Raw genomic sequence first — 18,787 nt, forward strand, 5'->3', positions numbered from 1 at the left:
ATCCATTCTGCAGCAGATGTCGCAGTGCCGTGAATATCAATTGACATGAAACAGGGTAGAAGTAGATATAATGAAGACAAACAAACAACCGCTGTGATAGCTGAATGGTTATAGCAGCGGCGCCTAAACGTTGTCGATGTAGGAATTTAATCGTTCCCGAAATGGATCTATACAACGAGCTTTGGCAGTTGTCTAAATTTTTTTCTTTTTTTTTCTAATTTCAATTAAGAAAAAATGTACCATAAGAAAAATAATGATAAAATAATTAATGTTAGGCCTTGAGCTCGATTCGAACCCGCGATCTTACAAATCAGTAGGCCGATATAACAACAAAAATTGTAAATTCATTTGAAGAAGGTAAACGCAAAAAAAAATTAATTAATTACATGCTTGCTATTGCACACAATTCAAAATTTTAGATTGTACTACATTTTCTTTATACATAATTCTTTCCAAATAAATAAACTATTTTGAATTTTGACAAAGATTTTATGTTTTTCCTGTCGTCTGATTACTTTCTGAATTTTGACTTCTGAATTTTGCCTTCTGAAATTTGACTTCTGAAACTAGACTTCTGAGATTTGACTTCTGAGTTTTGACCTCTGAATTTTGTCTTTCTGAAAAAAGGGTTCTGACTAATGTTTTCTGAAAAAATGTGTTTCTGAATTTTTGCTTTCCGAATTTATGGGGGGCGACTTCACATACAGAAGTGAACAGAAAAATGGAACTGGCAATTCTTTAACAAATCTCCTCTTTTTAGTCCTTTTTTTCGAGATTTTACGAAAAAAATTTTATGAATTTCGTAACTATGCAAATCAAACTCAAAAATGTTTTCGTAAAACTTTTGAATTTTTTGAGTGTGCAGATTTATATCTCAAACAATTTTAGTCTAACAAAGTTCAAGTAAAGTTCTCTCGACATTTGCATTGATTTTAGCATTTTTTTTCTCGAAAAGTGTTCTGAGCTTTCCTCAATATAATTGTGAAATTTTTTTTATCGAAATCCAAACACACTTCGGAAAAAAATGTTTCAAAAATTAATTTTGAGACACCTATAACTTGTAATTTGTTAGACTAAAACTGTTTGACTGTACAAAACAAAAAAGTTCGCAGTTTTCTAATGCTATTTTTCCGTTCGGTGCTAAATCTACTTATATACAGTGGTGGTCTACTAATTAGAGGTAAATTTTAAATAAGAAGATTTACGAATTTTTATTTCTTCGGCCGGATTTACATATAACTCTTGTCGGACTACTTCACTCAGACAGGGCCATAAGCAAGCAAAAAGCCGTGTTTTTTACATGTATATACATCTAAGTTTGAGATTAAAGAAACGCTCATGCAGAATTACACACAGTAATGGGCACAATAGACCAATGGTCGCAGTGCGATCCTCAATTAATTATCTATCTATTACACACAGTAATAGTGTATGGAGATATAGTGGATAGGGGAACCTTTTAGGCTATAGTGTAGAACGCATACCAAAATTGAAAGTTGAGAATAGTGGAGATACACACTTTTAGTACTAATTATACCTTTCATGAACATGAAATTGTATATTAGCTTTGGTCCGATGTTTGTAAAGTTGAGAAATATAGAAGATAGACTCACCATTAAGTATACCGAATTGATCAGGGCGACGAACTGAGTTGATATAGCCATGTCCGTCTGTCCGCCCGTCCGTCTGTCTGTTTGAACGCAAACTAGTCCCTCAAATTTTGAGATATATTAATGAAATTTGGCACAAGGATGTATTTTTGTATTATATTAGACATTTATCAGATCCGGTAGGATCGGACAACTATAACATATATCTCCCACACAACCGATCGTTCAGATAAGACGATTTTGGAAAGTATAAATGTGAAACTCGGTGATATATATTCTAATATATCATAGAAGATATCCTGAAAAAATCACTTTAATTGGAGCTATATATAGTTTATTTCCCATACAGCCGATCGTTCAGATAGAAAGATTTTTGGCAATTTTTTCCTTAATTTCCAACATAAAAACGTTAAACTTAGTGACATTTATTCTAATATATCATAGAAAACTTCATGAAAAAATCATTTCCATCGGAGCTATATATAATATATATCCCATATAACAGAACGTTCAGATAGAAAGATTTTTGGCCATTTCTCCCTTAATTTCCAATATAAAAACGTGAAATATGGTGATATATATTCGAATATATCATAGAAGATTTGCTGTAAAAATCATTTCGATCGGAGCTATATATAACAAATATCCCATACAACCGATCGTTCAGATAAGGGGGTTTTTTGCCATTTTTTATTTTATATTTATCTTAAAAATCGTTTAGCTATGTACATCTGTTCACTATATATTTCTTATGTTATACATCCGATTATTTGGAGATTACGAACGGGATAAGATTTTTGTTCAGCCCCATTCATGAAAGGTATGAAGTCTTCGGCACAGCCGACGACAGTCCCGTTCTTACTTGTTTTATGCTCAAAAATTACCTAAGTGTAGATAAAGTTATGCACTTAGCAATCTATATGAAGTTTAAGTGCATATGTATATACATTAAAAAAAAACAGCATCTTTTATTCTCGCTTTATATACCACAAATTTTGTTTTGCAAATTTACGAAATGGCAATTGCCCATTGCAGAGCTTTAGCACACGTTTTTAGCTAGCTCACTCATAGTCGGTTCTGATATAGCCGCTGAGTTTGATTATTTATTTTAAATACATAAGACACAGGCCTCAGTGCTTTTGCTACTAGTGTGGCTGCCAACTGTTCCGCTGTTCACTCGTTAGAAACCAGTTCGGACTTAGTTGCTAAGCCTGTAGGGCGAAATCGTCGCTTTTTGTGATTGTCCCCATTTTTTTCTTAATGTGCGGCCAAATATTGAACTTATCTATCAGGCAAATCAAACCAACAAATCGTTCTATTTAAATCCAACATTGCTCTTTATCTGCCAATAAGTAGTTCGCCATCACTGTAGTATATTAAAAATTTCTTTTACACATTATTAACTCCATCTTACAGTTACATGTGCAAATGTTAAGAAAATACAATACATACGAACCGTTTGTAATAAACACCACATTGAACTTATGCTCTTTTTTTAAAAATCCGCAAAAATCTTATCTGAGAATTTTATTCAACCTAATTGAGAAATATACGAATGCAAATCACACCTGTCCATATGAGGTGAGTTTCTGCAGTTTTATAATTTTCTGTTATTTTTATCCTTTTTTTTAATCTTATTTGTTTTACCAATTTTTTTTCGATATTTCAAATTTTTTTTTTTTTTTTTGTAGAATGAATTCATCGTACAAGGTTTTCGACCAGAGCATGATAAACTTGTATTGCCTCTTCCATCCGCTGATTATTTGATTATATTTGGCCTCATTACACCCCCCTATTTGATAACCAATTTGAAAGTTTGGTTCACTTTTCGCGAAGAAGAATTTTGGAGACGTCCACTTACTGGTAAAGAACTCAAGAAAGTTTGAATAATATGAGTGTATTTTTATACATCGACGTCTGGATGGAATATCACCTTAGCTCAGCTGTCAGTTTGATAACGCTTTATCTCAGAATTGTTTTTCATAAGCGCTCTATCTTACGTCAAAGTTTATTGAATTTGTGTTCTCAGGTGTTTTTGAAACCAACTCTCTTTGATGAGACGTTCTTTAACCAAATTGTAGAATAAAGCATTATTCAAAGAAACTCTGAGATAGAACAATTTTTGTAAAATATTCCGAGCTAAATCGCTTTGCAAACAATTTCTAATAAAGGAGGTCTTCAAAAATTCTCTGGTAGAGCATTTTCAAAACGGCAGCCGAGACAGGGTGATATTCCGCTTGGCAGTCGACATATCCTGAAATAAAGATATTTGATTAGCTTAGCTGTAATGGCAAATTGGGATGAGTTTATTGTGTTTTGTTCATTCTGTAGCTGAACATATTTGAGCGAAATTAAAATTAAGGATATAATGCTGAATGACGATACTGATACTAGTAGTTTGAAAAGCCTTTCCGCAGTGGAAACCAAAGTAAGAGGAATCTGTTGTAATTCGCTTATATTGGCTTCACGCCTAAGTTTGTATGTATGTATGTGTCTAACTTTCGTTTTTGTGCCAAGTAATTAAGGAAACATCAGTATGCGTCTTTTTAGGCGATACGAATAAGTTTGCGAGTAAGTTGGTTTTAGATCAGGGGTCGGCACTCCATAGCAAAATTGTGCTCTCTTTCCTTTGGCGAAAGAGCAATCACTTTTTTGGAGACCTATGTTTTAGATTTAGAAAAAACGTGCTTATAGCATATCCAACTCAAATCCTTTCTCCTCTCTCTTAAATAGTCCTATATTCGTCAAAAAAATAAGTTATTTTTTTAGAACTGAAAAAATTATGTATATTAGGAATACTTTAAGCAAGTATTTCAAAACATGTATGCCCTTCTATTATTTACCTCTCACCCCTCTACTCTCCTTTCAACATTCTTTTCAGTGGCTTCCTTTCTAAACAATTTCGATTCTATCCATTTTCGCAAATTTTTATCGCTCTCTTTCTCGCCTGCGCTAACCTCTACGGTATCTGCCACTCACTCGCTCTGTTTTCTTTTTTCCCCCTCTCTCTTCTCTCTATCGGAAAATTAATGCGACTTTTCAATAGATCGATTATTTGATCACTCTCTGGAATAAAGTACTTTATATGCGGATTATAACAAAAGGCTCTCTATTAGTGGGCGGTGGCGCATTTCTCATTCTAGAAAAAAAAAAAAATAGATTCGTTAAATTTTCGCAACTAAGAACATACCGAGTGTAAAAGAGAAAAAATAAAGAGATCTTAGGCCGAGCTTCTCTTCCAATTTGCGTCGTGCTCCTCTTGATTTTTCCCTACAAATTGGCCGGACGGGACCTACATGTTTTATGCCGACTCCGAACGGCATCTGCAAGGCAGATGAGTTTTCACTGAGAGCTTTTCATGGCAGAAATACAATCGGAGCGCTTGCCAGACACTGCCGAGGGGCGACCACGCTTAGAAAAATTTCCTTCTAATTGAAAAATTTTATTTCTAAAATTTTGATGTTGCTTTGCCCGGGAGTTGAATCCAGGGCATACGGTGTGATAGGCGGAGCACGCTACCATCACACCACGGTGGCCGTGAGAGAGAAAAAATAAGAAGCGCAAAAAAGGCAAAGAAGAGAGAATTAAATAGAAGAAAGATAGCTAACAATCCAGACTCCACAGAGTTCAGCTGGGCATATTAAAAAATGTAAGTGTTCTGAAATTATTCCAAACCCATCCCGAGGATAGTCCCGAAATGATCTAAACCTTATTGAAATAGGTTTGAATCGAAACAGAAAAGAATTCGAAATTATAATAACAATTCGGAGCTTAATCCGAAATCGTACCGAAGAAGTCGTTTAAAGATCCTTGAATCAACCCGAAATCATTCCAAGGCCGCCGAAATGATCTAAATCTTATTTAAATTGATTTGAATCGAACCATTGAATTGAAAACTTTTCAAGAATTATTCCATAGTTGGATCTCTTCTTAAATCTTCCCGTAATAGATCTAATGGGATCCCGAGACGGTCCCAAAATTGCCAAATCTGGAATTGTACCTGAAGTAACCCTCACAACACAGCTTACTTTTCCAAAATTTATCTGCCCTCATTCTAAATGACCTAGATTCCTAATGGTATTGGTCTAAGTCATATAATACTCGTGTTAGCCCACGTTTACACATGCCTTGACCTACAATAAACCGTTAACATAGATTATCTACGCACTTTCATATGTTCCATCCCTGAGAACTGGATTATTTTCTGTAAAATGTTTACGTTTTTTTTTTTATTATGTGCTACTGGCAGAGCAATACCATCTATCTATCTATATCTTATTTATAGAAATAAAAAGCGATTTCAAAAATTGTGTTAGATCTAGTTATTATATAAAGAGATCATCTTCATTTTCGTACTTAACTCCTAATCGTTAATTATATAACTAGATTTGCCATATATATTTGTTCCCCTCGATAATCGGTAATTATGAACAAATTTTATAGATGCTTTCTTTTGTCAAAGAAAAAGTTCCACCCCTACGTGACAATTTTACGGTAAATAATCTAGTCCCCAGGGATGGAATAGAGTGGACTATTACTGGAAGTGAGTAGTGGGTGTGGGAGTAGGAATGGTATTGGGTGTGGAAGACAGACAAATAGAATAGGGGATGGACAAGAATTATAAGAAAAATGGAAGATATAGTAGAAGAGAATAGGATAGATAGTGAAAAGAGGGAGCGATTATCAGTTTTTAAATGTAGGCAAACCAATTTTCGGGCAAAACAAATTTGCGGGGTATTCTAGTTTGTCTATGAATCCATTTGGAACACCATCAATATTTTTACATCTATAATGGGAGTTATACTAATAGTATTATAATTTTGCTTTTTTGTGCATGCGTAATTGGTGTGCTAAATTTATAGCAAATTATACATATTTATTACGATAACGATCAATAAAAATATGCAGCGTAATTATCAAAGCTGCTTATAACTTTGAACAAAGCAAAACTGTTTACAACTAATAAACAAATTTGTAGTTCAATTTATTTAAAGACGGACGAGATACTACATCATGCTAAAAATGTGCAAAATTTCTTTACTGGCTGTTATTATACAAATTATTTTATTGAAAAATGTAGGTAAATATGAAGATAAAAAAAGTAATACATAGCACTGATACATTTTTTTAATTATATAAGAAAGTAAATTCTTACTTAAATAAAATTATATTAATTTCTATATTTAAAGTGTTTAGCGTTGTTCAAACTAACGAAAGTCGAATGCCTAAATGAGAATCCAGCTTTTGTGCATGTGAATGCCTGTCGTTTGAAGGCGATCAGTCGTGATGTTTCCGAAATAACATTTCGCTTGCAATTAAAACAAGTTTTGGAACACATTTATGTAAGTGCTTTGTTTCATTCTGGTTTAAATTCACTTTTTTATAAGTAATTTGGGTGACGTATAGCAGTGTCTATGGAACTAACGTCAACTGATATTAATTCGAATTTGAAAGTGAATTAATGTCAATGCTATTAATTCCAAACCCGAAAGAGAATAAATGTCAGAATTGTTTTGGAATCAATGCCTTTTGCAAAGAGAATTGATGTCAAAACTTATTACACCATCAACGAACTTTTGAATAAAAAGTCGCACAAAAATAATTCCAAATGAAGTCGTCTATTCCGATAAGATTTTAAAAGTTTTAGTAGCATTCATTTATTAAATAAAATAAATAATTAAGTTAAACGGTTTTAATGAAAACAATACTTACATTAAGTAATAATAATACTAAAAGCTAGAAAATAATTAGGTAGGTCCTAGGAACTACTCATCACACTCCTCATCAATCTAGGGCGTTGATCAGTCAATTAAATAAAAGCGTTGGACGCGTCAAATTTCTATTGATAGTCATAAGTAAGACCAACTGAACCTTAATCAGGTTATGCTACGATCTCACATTTTTTTAAATTTCACGCGCCAAACGCTTTTATTTAATTGTCTGATTAATGCCCTAGATTGATGAGGAGTGTGATGACTAGTACCTAGGACCTACCTAATTATTTTCTAGCTTTTATTATTACTATTACTTAATATAAGTATTGTTTTCATTAAAACCGTTTTACTTAAATTTTTTTTATTATTTTCTTTTCAAGTTTTTAAGTCTTTATTTAATTGCCTATTATTTCTGCTTCTATTTCGTTCATTTAGTGACTCATTATTAAAGAAGTCTTTCCTGACAATTTTTTACAATCTAAGTTCTCAATACATAATCCTTCCAAAAACTTTACTGGACTCAGCGCCACGTATGCTTGTCCCTCCTTGAACTCCAAAGTATTTTGATGTCACTTCTACCAGGCTGTATGTAATATTTGTTCCATATCGTACCACAAATGCGAGTATTTTTAATATCTCGATCCTTGCCGCACCTAGCGAGATTTTTTTTCATAAACTGATTTCTATACCTGTATGTAATATGTGTTCCAAATATGAGCCAAATCGGACCATAAATACTATATTTTTGAATATCTCGATCCTTGCGCCACCTAACGGGAGTTTTTTTTTCACAAAGCGATTTCAATTCCCGTATGTAAGCCAAATTGGACCACAAATACTATTTTTGTAATCTCGATCCATGCGTCACCTGGCGGCGATTTTTTTCATTTGGCGCTTTCTATTCATGTATGTATAATGTGTTCCAAATATGAGCCAAATCGCACCACAGATACGATTTCTATCCGTGCGCCACCTATCGGAGTTTTTTTCTTATTATTGCATTGTCATCGGGTTCTGAACTATATTCGAAGTTTCTAGCTTGTAGCTTATCGGGAAGTTAGTTAAATTTTAGCTAAATAAAACCGTTTAAAAAGCTGCACAGTCGAATAATTTGAATAAAAGCTCGCGCAATTTTCTAAAATTTTCTCTTTGTATTATAATTCGATATTAGTAAACTTATCCAAATTTTCTATCGCGATTTGTTATTAAAAATTTTGAAAATCAATTAGAAAAAATATCTTAATATCGTGTCATAATAATATCGTGTCGGCCGTCGTGGTGTGATGGTAGCGTGCTCCGTGTACCACACCGAAGATCCTGGGTTCACGCCCCGGAAAAAGCAACGTCAAAAACTTTAGAAACAAGTTTTTTCAATTAGAAGAAAATTTTTCTAAGCGGGGTCGCCCCTCGGCAGTGTTTGGCAAGCACTCCGAGTATATTTCTGCCAAGAAAAGCTCTCAGTGAAAACTCATCTGCCTTGCATATGCTGTTCGGAGTCGGCATTAAACACGTTCGTCCCATTCCGCCAATTTGTAGGAAAAAAATAGGAGCACGACGCAAATTGGAAGAGAAGCTCGGCCTTCTTTCAAAGGTTATCGCACCTTACATTTATTTATTTATCGTGTCATAATATAAATTAAAAATTTGGAATAAAAAACGCGCGAATTTCTCAAATTTTCAGTTCATATCATAATTCGATATTAATTAATTCTTCCAAATACTCACGCGATTTTTTATTCCAAATTTTTTATCACAATTTTTTGTTCCAAAAATTTTGGCTGCAGCATTTTTTTTTTAACTTCGGAAACTAATTCGCACAGATATGAATAGAAATATAGGAATAAAAAATCACACGGTTTTTTAATAGTTTTGGAGATTAATGCGAATAATAATTTTAAAATCGTATCATAACATAAAATAAAAATTTGGCTGACTCAACCCCAGATACATCACCCACAGTATTTTTGTTAACGGTCTAACAACCGCAACGCAATTCACAGTCTTTTTACTCCCAGCCCCTATTTGCGTGGGCGGCGTTAAGTATTCACAAAACGTACTCAAATCAATTGACTTTAAATCTCTTTCGTGCTTGGAATTAATATCATTGACTTTATATCTCTTTCCAAAGAGAACTTATGTCAATTGATATTAGTCCATTGACACAATTACGCGTCAGCGTAATTATCTTACATCCCTTTATAGCTTCATATTGAGCTTAAACGCAAATACAACACTTATCAGCCATTTTTCATAAATAAAACGATCGATGTTTGTGCATTTTTAAAATACCGCAAAGAAGCTGTTTATTTGGATATTTTATTTAAATTAATACTACCATATACAAATGCGAATCACACTTGTCCTTATGAAGTGAGTTGCAATAATAACAATATAATATACACTGTTAGTTATATAATTTTTTTTGTGCAGGGCGAATTGATTGTTGATCATTTCAGACCGTTGCATAATAATCTAATTTTACCAATTCCTTCCGGTGATTACCTCATTCAAATTGGATTTCGTGAAAAAACTAATGTCACTGTTGATTTGTTTGTATGGTTTACGTTCAAGGAACTGGAGGCATGGGAAAGGTTTAACAAAAAATCTAAAAAATCTACATCTATTCAATGAAACAAAAAAAAAAAATTGTATAGCTCTGGTATTCACACTGAACTAGTTAATTGGTTATAAGCAGAGTTCGGATTTCTGTGCAAATCAAATATATAATATATATTCAAAATATATGAAACAAATATTTCTGTAAAAAAATTCGCGAATACCGAGTACGTGTGAAACATCAAATTTACTGTTACTATTTCTTCACGAGTGTGTGGCCATTTACAAAAGTGTTTTGGTGTTATTTTATGGTCTCTTTCATGATTCGCATGGGGTCTTTTAGGAATGTTCTCCGCCTTTAGGGGTCAGTTAGGAATATATTCGGAATAGCTTCCTACTCGTTAGTAACCTTTTCGGAATGACTTTAGTATCATTCTGTGTCAAGTTCGAAATCTTCTCGTAATGATGTTCGGATAGCTGCGAGATCATTTCGCATCTACTTCGGGCTTATTTCGAAAATGCTTTGAAACATTTATCGGTACCATTCCAGTATAATTTCGTGACTTTTCGAGAGGAGCTTCATTACCTGGTTATCGACAACAACTGATATCGACTAATCATATGTTTGATATGGGCTGGTTATTGTAGAGTCAGCCTTATTGTTGTAAAAACACATTTCAGTGTGAGCGGCATTCAAACTTGGGACTTTATCCCCAGAACCTTGCCAGCTGTTGTGAAAAATGCAAGGCTCCTCCAGAACAAAGCAGTAACATTTCTGCTTCTCTTATTTTCTTTTGTAATAGTTTTAAGAAAACAAAAAAAAAATATCATACACATTAGCGTGGGTCGATTAGTATGGACGAAAGTTAACCGATATCGCGCCATCGATTTTTCGATAGGATTTGGGCTCAGGAAAAAAATGTCCACTACGCATACCCAAAAAGATAATTTGCGATCCTGCGAAATTTCATTTTTTTACTTTTTTCGACTTTGATTTTTAAGGTTTTTTTCATAACCTACTAAAAAATGTTCATATGTAACCCTGTCCGACCCAAAAATGTCCGCTAAAAACGTTGTCGATAACAGCTTTTAGAAAAAGAAATGAAAATTTTACAATCAAATGAAAATTTTTTTAGTAGGTCATGAAAAAATCTTAAAAATCAAAGTCGAAAAAAGGTCAAAAAAAATTAAATTTCATAGGCTCGAAACTTATTTTTTTGGGTGTGCATAAGGAACTTTTTTTCCTGAGCCCAAATCCTATCAAAAAATCGATGGCGCGATATCGGTTAATAAATCGACCCAGTCTAATACACATTGCTAAACGCACATTCTAGTCAAACTCGGCTAAATATGCACCACAACAAAAATGTCAGTTATGTGGGTTGACAATTCGTTGATTTCTCAACATGGCGCACAGCTGTTTTAAGCAACCTAACAACAAAGAAAAGAGCAACAACAACAAATTGCGCACACAACCAAACATCAGGTGAAATAAAGCTAGAACGTCTTGAAAATACAAGCCAGCCAACTAACAAAAATATTTTACTGCCAACGCTGCTAGCAATAAAAGACAAAATTGAAATTCCATTAATATCACATACAGTTAGTAAAATCAGTGATGCCAGCTATTTTTTCTCCGTTGTGGCATAATTATAATAATAATGACTTGGTGCGATATATTTCCGAGGAGCTTAAGAAAGAGCTTCTGCGCTTATTTGTGGCATGCTGATTTCTAATTTCTCCTACAAATTTACGGATTTAAAGAAAATAGCTTACTTCGCAAACTAAACCAATGTGCAGTGATAGTACCTACTAGCGAATGTCATTAGAGTTCCTAACCTAACCTGACCTTATATTAGACATATTTTCCGGACTCAATTGAGCAGATTTTTTAAGTGTAAGGTGTAAAGTAAAATAAATTTATTTATTTACTTTTTTTTAATAACCTTTCAGTGCACTAAAATATATGCCCAGCTCGAGCGGGGCGTAAAACGCGAAAATGTATCCAGTTTTGGTGGATTTGTTTCTATTTGATGGCATCACTGTGTCGATATATATCAACAACAAAAATCGCCAATAGCTGTCAAAAGCAGCGAACATATCACTTGCAACAATATGGATGTCAACAATAATATACACAAAGCTCCAACATCTACACCAATTGTCTACTCGTGACAAATTTAAAGGAAATGTGAGCTAATTGGGGGTAGAGTTGGCCAGTGAGCGGCAATAGCTGTTATTGGTGGTCCGTCGTAGCCAGCGTTGCTACTTTGGCTTTAGATTAAAAAAATTTCCACAGTAGATCTCTAAAAAAGCTTGGCAGAATTTTTGTGAAGCAGATTTTGTTCTAATCGGGTAAACTGATTTTCAATAAATCCGGCATATATCACCCAAAGTCACCAAAAAATATGTTTTCTGTTTTATATTTAAAATAAAAAACTTAACCTGAAAATAATAATATTATGAGATTCGTACTAAGGAAAATGTTTTGTTCCGAAAATTACTGATATCAACATGTTGGCAAATAAAATTGTGGTAGATTTTTTTTCAAAAATGGAGGTAGATGAGATAGAAAGAGAAATTTGCCAAAAATGTGCTAAATCTATCACAATTGTGTTAAATTGGCTACACTAATCGTTTTACTCTTCAAAGCAGAAGGTGAGCTTAGATAGCACCTTGACGGTGTTAGATGAAAGCGAACGGTGATAATGCGGGAGACTTAGCCACAGAAACTTCCGCTCCACGCCTACAGGTAGGTATTTAAAAGTGTGATCGAAGTATGAATGAAACAAAGCTGCACCTCAAGGCGGTGGAATTATATAAGTCAATATGTAAATTGCTGACGATGTTCGAACTTGGGTACGATAGGAACGCTATAAATTTTACTTATGAACATGGAAAAAATTGCATTTTAAATAATATAATTTATTTAGAGGAACTGAACTTTATTTATAATGATGATTAAAAGGCAATTATGGCCGCTTCAGCGTTGTAGTAAAAATATTAATAATTATGGATAAACATAAAAAATGACTATGACTCATAAAACAATATTCAGTTCATGTTTGTTATGATCACAAAATACGTAACGTTTTTTGGATAACACTTCCGATCAATAGTTTTCATCACAGCCCAAAATATTTGTACGTATACACATTTGTCTTCTTTTTCTTGCCAATTATTTGATACGTAAACACCGATTACGAAAATCTCTAGGTTCCGAAACCTTGGAGCGAAGGTTTCATTGCTGTTTGGGATGCAAATATCGATAAAAAAATCTCGATACCTTTGTGATTTGTTTAATTCATAGCGTTATAACAAAGCAACGCATGAAAGCTCGTTAACCTTGTAATCGTTCCTTACTCATATGAAAAAGCTTTCATTTGCGAGCTTTCTGTGGTTATGAATCAATTGTGCGCTTAATTGGGTTGATTATTGAATAAATAAAAATTTATGGAAATTATACTACCTTAGCTCAAAAGGCAGTGCTGTAAATTTTCAAGGTTGGCTCAAATGAATAAGAGATACATATGTATTGACTAAAACTCTCAACCCATGTAGCTCTTAATTTTTTGTTCAGAATTCGCGAATCCGGCAGACGCTATTTTATGCGAAAAGTGGCTTGCCTATAACTGAAAAGTGGTCCTCCATTCAGCCCTTCTAAATCTCCCTCCCATCCTTGTCTAATTGAACTTCCTTTTTTTGCTACTCCTATCTATCCCTTATTGGCTCTACTTCTCTCCTTATTTCACTTCATATCGATCTTCCAACCCACTACTCCACTCCCATGCCCACGACAGTGCCTAATTCTCGGGCTCTGGTGCCACAAGTTCCACGTGAAAGGGGGGTTTCAATGATCTAGAAGGTTTAACGTGTTCCCATTAAATCGTTTCCGAGATGGTCGAGCTAGTATCTTAATTGTGCTATTTTCCGGAGCGTGTCAATTAATATCAGGCAAAGAACCATCAACATCAATAAAACCTCCTCCTCCACAAAACCTCCCCTTTACAAAAGGAAGGACTATTTGCTGGCTACTCCAACACTTTGAAGGCATTTGTTAGTTGAAACGATTTTCTAGACATATTTGGATGTCCATATAAGCATATAAACGCATATGTGAAGTCCCAAAGAGAACTTTTTTACTAATATCTCCGAGAGCTGTGAAGGCCTACAGAGATATTATATATATTTTCTGGTGTGTCATCACATTCACGAGAGTGTCCATTAAGTCCTTTGCTGAACCCGCAGTGGTTATTGTATTATTCTTTGGGTAAAATTTAAATTAATTTCAGTTTTTGAAATATAAATTTTTTCTGGCTATTAACATGTCAGAAGTCCCTTCAAGGGCTGAGAAGGCTAATAGAGATATATTTTTTCTGGTGTGTGATAGCACCATCTTTCGAAACACAAAATTCACCTCTACAAGTCACTTATCACACCTGTCATGATACATGGCATTGAAACGTGGACGGCGTTGTAAGACGATTAGATGGCTGTTGCAATGCTTGAGAGAAAATTTGGCCGAAATATTTCTAGTCCTGTCCGTGATGCTAAAAGCGAGTACCGAAGAATGTATAATGACGAGCTGTATGAGCTTTACTGCTCAGCTGCAGAAAAAAAGGTTTGTAATCTCTCAATGTTCGTGATGCGACGTTGAAGTTTACTTTGTTCAAAAGAAAAAGCATAAGAGCCATTCAGTAATTTAGCCATAATTATTACGCCTAGTCGGAAGGTTGATAAGCTTCAACCAACTAGAATAAGGGGGCAGATAATACGCAGAGCCACACTAAAAATGCCTTAAAGAGAAGCAGTAAAAATTGCTTTTGTATTGATTCTTATCTATCTGCATGAACTCGATATTGCGGATTCCAGACTATTGATCCGTATTATATTATCGGTCTAACGAATGTGCTTTAATTACATAAAGGTCACTAAATTCTTTGGACCATCGTTTCAGGAATGATAGAACACCCCTAGCCTTATTGACTGCAGCATTAATATGAAGGTTGAAACTAAGTTTAGCTTCCAACGTGATTCCCGAGTAAACAAAATAATTTACTGATACAAGTCAAAAATTATTAATTACTTGAGAGTCTGCTGGCAAAGATCCCCGAGAGAGGCACGTGAATTTACATTCATTGAAATACAGCGGCATTGAATTTACGTTGCACCAAGCAACTAAGAAGTTTAAATCGGCTTCAAGCAAGTGATGTTCTTCAATGGACGCATAAGACCTAAAAAGTTTTACGAAGTGGTTTTAGTAAAGTATTTTGCACTGAATCTGAAATAGTCTCAAGGACTCGTGATTGTTTTCTATTGAGGAGAAGAAAGATTGGGAGCATTCAACCGACGCCTTTCTAACAGCCTGATTCCTGAGTTGGCAATTTCATCACGGTAGAAACTTTATTTTATGGGTGAAATTGTTGTAGGTAATCCCGTCGAAATACCGTTATCATCTAAAGGCCTTAACTCCAACTATCATCTCTATGAACGTAGCTCGGCATATCGAAGTATTGTTAAAATTACCTCTTGCTTACCAATAACCTTTAATTACGCAAATCTAATGCTTTAAAAATCGGTGTTGAGGGGCGTTTATTTGGCACATGCCGTGCATTCATAATATTTAATTTGATTGCTTGAGTCGACTGTATGCCGATAGGTGGGCGGTCTAAACAATTCAGCATAGCAATTTTCTATTAATTTTATATAATTTATGATGAAAAAATTTGCATTTGATAATATATTAAGAAGCTATAATCAAAATGCAATTTATTAAGTCTTGAATGAAGTTAAAGAGTATGGACCGGAAATGAACTAAATTTACATATGTGTATGTGTGTTCGAAGGTTATATTAGTGGGTATGGCAAATACATATGTAAGATTTAGTGAGAATTTGGACGCGTAGGGGAAATGATTGAACTGGAAATGTGATGTAAAGGCAACACAACACGAACTATTTGCTATTTGGTACTTTATTTTCTAATACATTTTTATTGTAGTTTATAAACAAGTAAATTTTTTAAGCACATAAAATGATCAAATGATCCGCATATACTCTACGCAATCCAATCTTATCTAACTTCTTTCATTCATCTATACGAAAAAAAAAACTCTGGATCTTTATACAATTTTGTATTGTCACATTGCACGAATGACCTAAATACCGGGACACAAGGTTACAAACATGGCTGGAACAGCCTTCGATTTGTAGCACAATGTGAGAAAATGAAAGAAAAACGAAGAACGCACATTTGCAGAAGCGAGAAAGCAAGAAGGACGACGACTAACTGAACACAGATGACCAAAAAACGGCATTTCACATGAACTGCATTAGATCGATGACTGTGCGGGTAGCAATAAAAGAAACAACAAACAGCATACTGCAACAATAACAAAAGTAGTACAACATTTCTATTTACTACAATGTACAAAATTGGCAACTTGTTGAGAAAGCAACAGTCGCAACTGAAACCGATTGACAATAAATAACTGCGCGATTGTGAGAAATATTGCGTGTGTAAAAAATATAAAAAAGTGGCAAAGGGTGATTCGTTTCGGTACCATTCTAGAATTGTTGAGCCGATCAAACAGGAGATTGCCGGCTAGAAAATAATCTAGGAAATCCACACATAACCTGAGCAATTTCCAGTTATGCACTTTGACTCTGTCTAGCCCGTAGTAGAGACAGCTCGGAAGGACTCCTGATTTTTCCTAGGTTACATATCGTGGTTGGATATAAAATTCTCTCTCAGTGTTGAAGGGGAAATTTTTGAAAATGCTAAAGCCATCTGCAAAATACGTTTCCAAACTCCGCATAAATCAGTGAAAAATCCGGTCAGGTCCTTGGCAAAATCGAGTCACAGTTTCTTGCCGGCATTGAAAACAATGCAAAACCAAATATTCGTAAGACGCATAGGGTCCTTGTAGCTTGCATTCATAAACAAAGTTCCATATTGCTTTATTTATAGACGTGTACAACAATAGAGGGACTCGCTTTGTCCGTGCCCCCTTTGAAGGATTTTTTTATATTCTACAACAAAATATACAACTCTACGAGAGCACCCCATTGCGTGACATAATTTGTACATAAATTTACAAAATACAACGAAAAAATTTGAAAAACAATTGTTCAATCTTTTCGTGAGTCAAATGACAGGAATACCGTCAAAGCAGGGTTGATTTTCATGTCCAGGAATTCGTTGCACGAAAATATACATACGTTTGAGCAAACTATAAATTGCACGAATCGCATAAATTTTTTGCGTGTATTTTGTTGTTGTGAATTTACAATACATGCAGCCCATGCATTCCGTGAAATCCGCGCACCATTTGCAATACAAAACGAATTCCCCTAATGTTTCACCCTACAACAATAAAATCATACAACGCTATTTAATGCTATTTGGAAAATAAAGAAGTTGTTATAAAACTGAAATATGCGTTTTTCTTAGCCTTACAGACACCAGTCAATCGGCAATCAAAGTTTTGTGATACTCACATGTTTAGTGCGTCTGCTATTTCCACTTTTTACCGTTATTGAGTTGTTTTATTGCGTTGCCGTTGTCAGCTGAGACAATGTTGCTGCGTGAAGGATGCAATGTTTTTATAGGATTTCTGTTGTTGATTGTTGTGCTGCTGGAATTTGGCAGATATGATGGCTCTGAAATGTTGACGATAGTTAATTGTTAATGCTTTTGACTTTTTCTTTTATTTATTATTTCTTTTCAAATTTTAATATGCTTTGATTGTTTGTTTTCATATTTTTATCAATATAATTTTTTTTGTCTTAAGTTTTTATAATACTTTTGTTCTTTATTTTTTTGTTTTTGTTATGTTATTTTATTTTGTTACATTATAACATCTTTAGCATTTTGCGCAGTATTTCCTCATAGATTTACATTAAGTTATTTTATTTATTTATTATTTAATTGATTCAAAAAGTTCTTGAAAATAATGAATTTCCTGTTAACCTTTTAAAACAATTCATACATTGCCATTTCACAACGTCTAGAGACAAGAAAGCTAAACCTGATAAAACATATAAATCCGCCACTTTTGTACCAGGTTTGTCGAATAGAGTAAAGCATTCGAATTTGTACGACACAGAAAAATTTTAAATTGCCTTCACATATAATAACACTTTACAGAAAATATTTACTAATACAAAAACCAAAATCGGAAAGTATGAGAAATCTGACGTTATATATAAAATTAAATGCAACGGTGCGGGTCCCACGTATGCAATAAAGTATATGTGGGGACAACTAAATCCAAACTAAAGACAAGGATTTCCACTCATAAATCAAACTTAAAAAACAGGGAGCACACTAATGATAACAAAACGGCCCTCACTCAGCATTGCAAACAAACTGGGCGCTCTCCGGATTTCGATGAAGTTGAAATTCTACAAGAAGAAAAACATTATACGAAACGCTATATTTTGGAAATGCTACATATAATCAGCACACCCAACGATAAACGAATGAATTTTAAGTCAGACACAGACCCAATGCGCTCACGCATACAGACAATTGAAATAGTGGAAATAAAATACATACTTTGCTATGGGTGTCGCGCACATCTTAACTTTTTATACTATATTGTTGTTAATAAAAATTTGTTTATAATTACGATTCCTTATTTTTTTACCTTTTTGTGTTAATTTTCTTCTTTTGTCACTAGATCAAATATTAACTTAGTCGGCCTGGTATATCCAACGATGTAAGTCAATGTCTATATATACATATACTTTTATATGTTTTATTATAATACTTGTCATTTTGTATTTCTAGTCTTGAAGATGACTTCTAATTGAAGTCCAAATATCGATAAATAAAACGACAATATATAACGCATATAAATAAACAATTTTTGTGTGTTATTTAATATTATATGGCCTCGAGCTC

General features: G+C 34.0%; 2 protein-coding genes across 15 annotated transcripts in view; one reads left to right on the forward strand and one right to left on the reverse strand.

Moving 5' to 3' along the window:
* Positions 1–18,787, reverse strand: part of Kank (kank) — a 159,716-nt gene that overhangs the window by 124,469 nt on the left and 16,460 nt on the right. For 11 of the 14 annotated variants that reach the window (XM_067771170.1, XM_067771168.1, XM_067771169.1 and 8 more), the window contains one exon: positions 17,380–17,541. The exons of 1 other annotated variant lie outside the window; for it this stretch is intronic. In XM_067771170.1, coding sequence (XP_067627271.1) covers positions 17,380–17,381 — 2 coding nt within the window. In that variant the 5' untranslated portion in view covers positions 17,382–17,541. Of the gene's footprint in view, positions 1–17,379; positions 18,689–18,787 lie in introns of those variants that run through there. 2 more of the 14 variants (XM_067771161.1, XM_067771166.1) reach the window with 2 other exon arrangements.
* On the forward strand, positions 6,555–10,151 carry LOC137243417 (uncharacterized). Its single transcript, XM_067771178.1, has 4 exons — positions 6,555–6,686; positions 6,800–6,952; positions 9,527–9,694; positions 9,755–10,151. The coding sequence occupies exons 1-4, from the start codon at positions 6,624–6,626 to the stop codon at positions 9,953–9,955; spliced, it is 585 nt and encodes a 194-aa protein (XP_067627279.1). The 5' UTR covers positions 6,555–6,623; the 3' UTR covers positions 9,956–10,151.

This window comes from Eurosta solidaginis, chromosome 3, assembly GCF_040869045.1.
Source record: "Eurosta solidaginis isolate ZX-2024a chromosome 3, ASM4086904v1, whole genome shotgun sequence".
NCBI classification, from domain to species: Eukaryota; Metazoa; Arthropoda; class Insecta; order Diptera; family Tephritidae; genus Eurosta; species Eurosta solidaginis.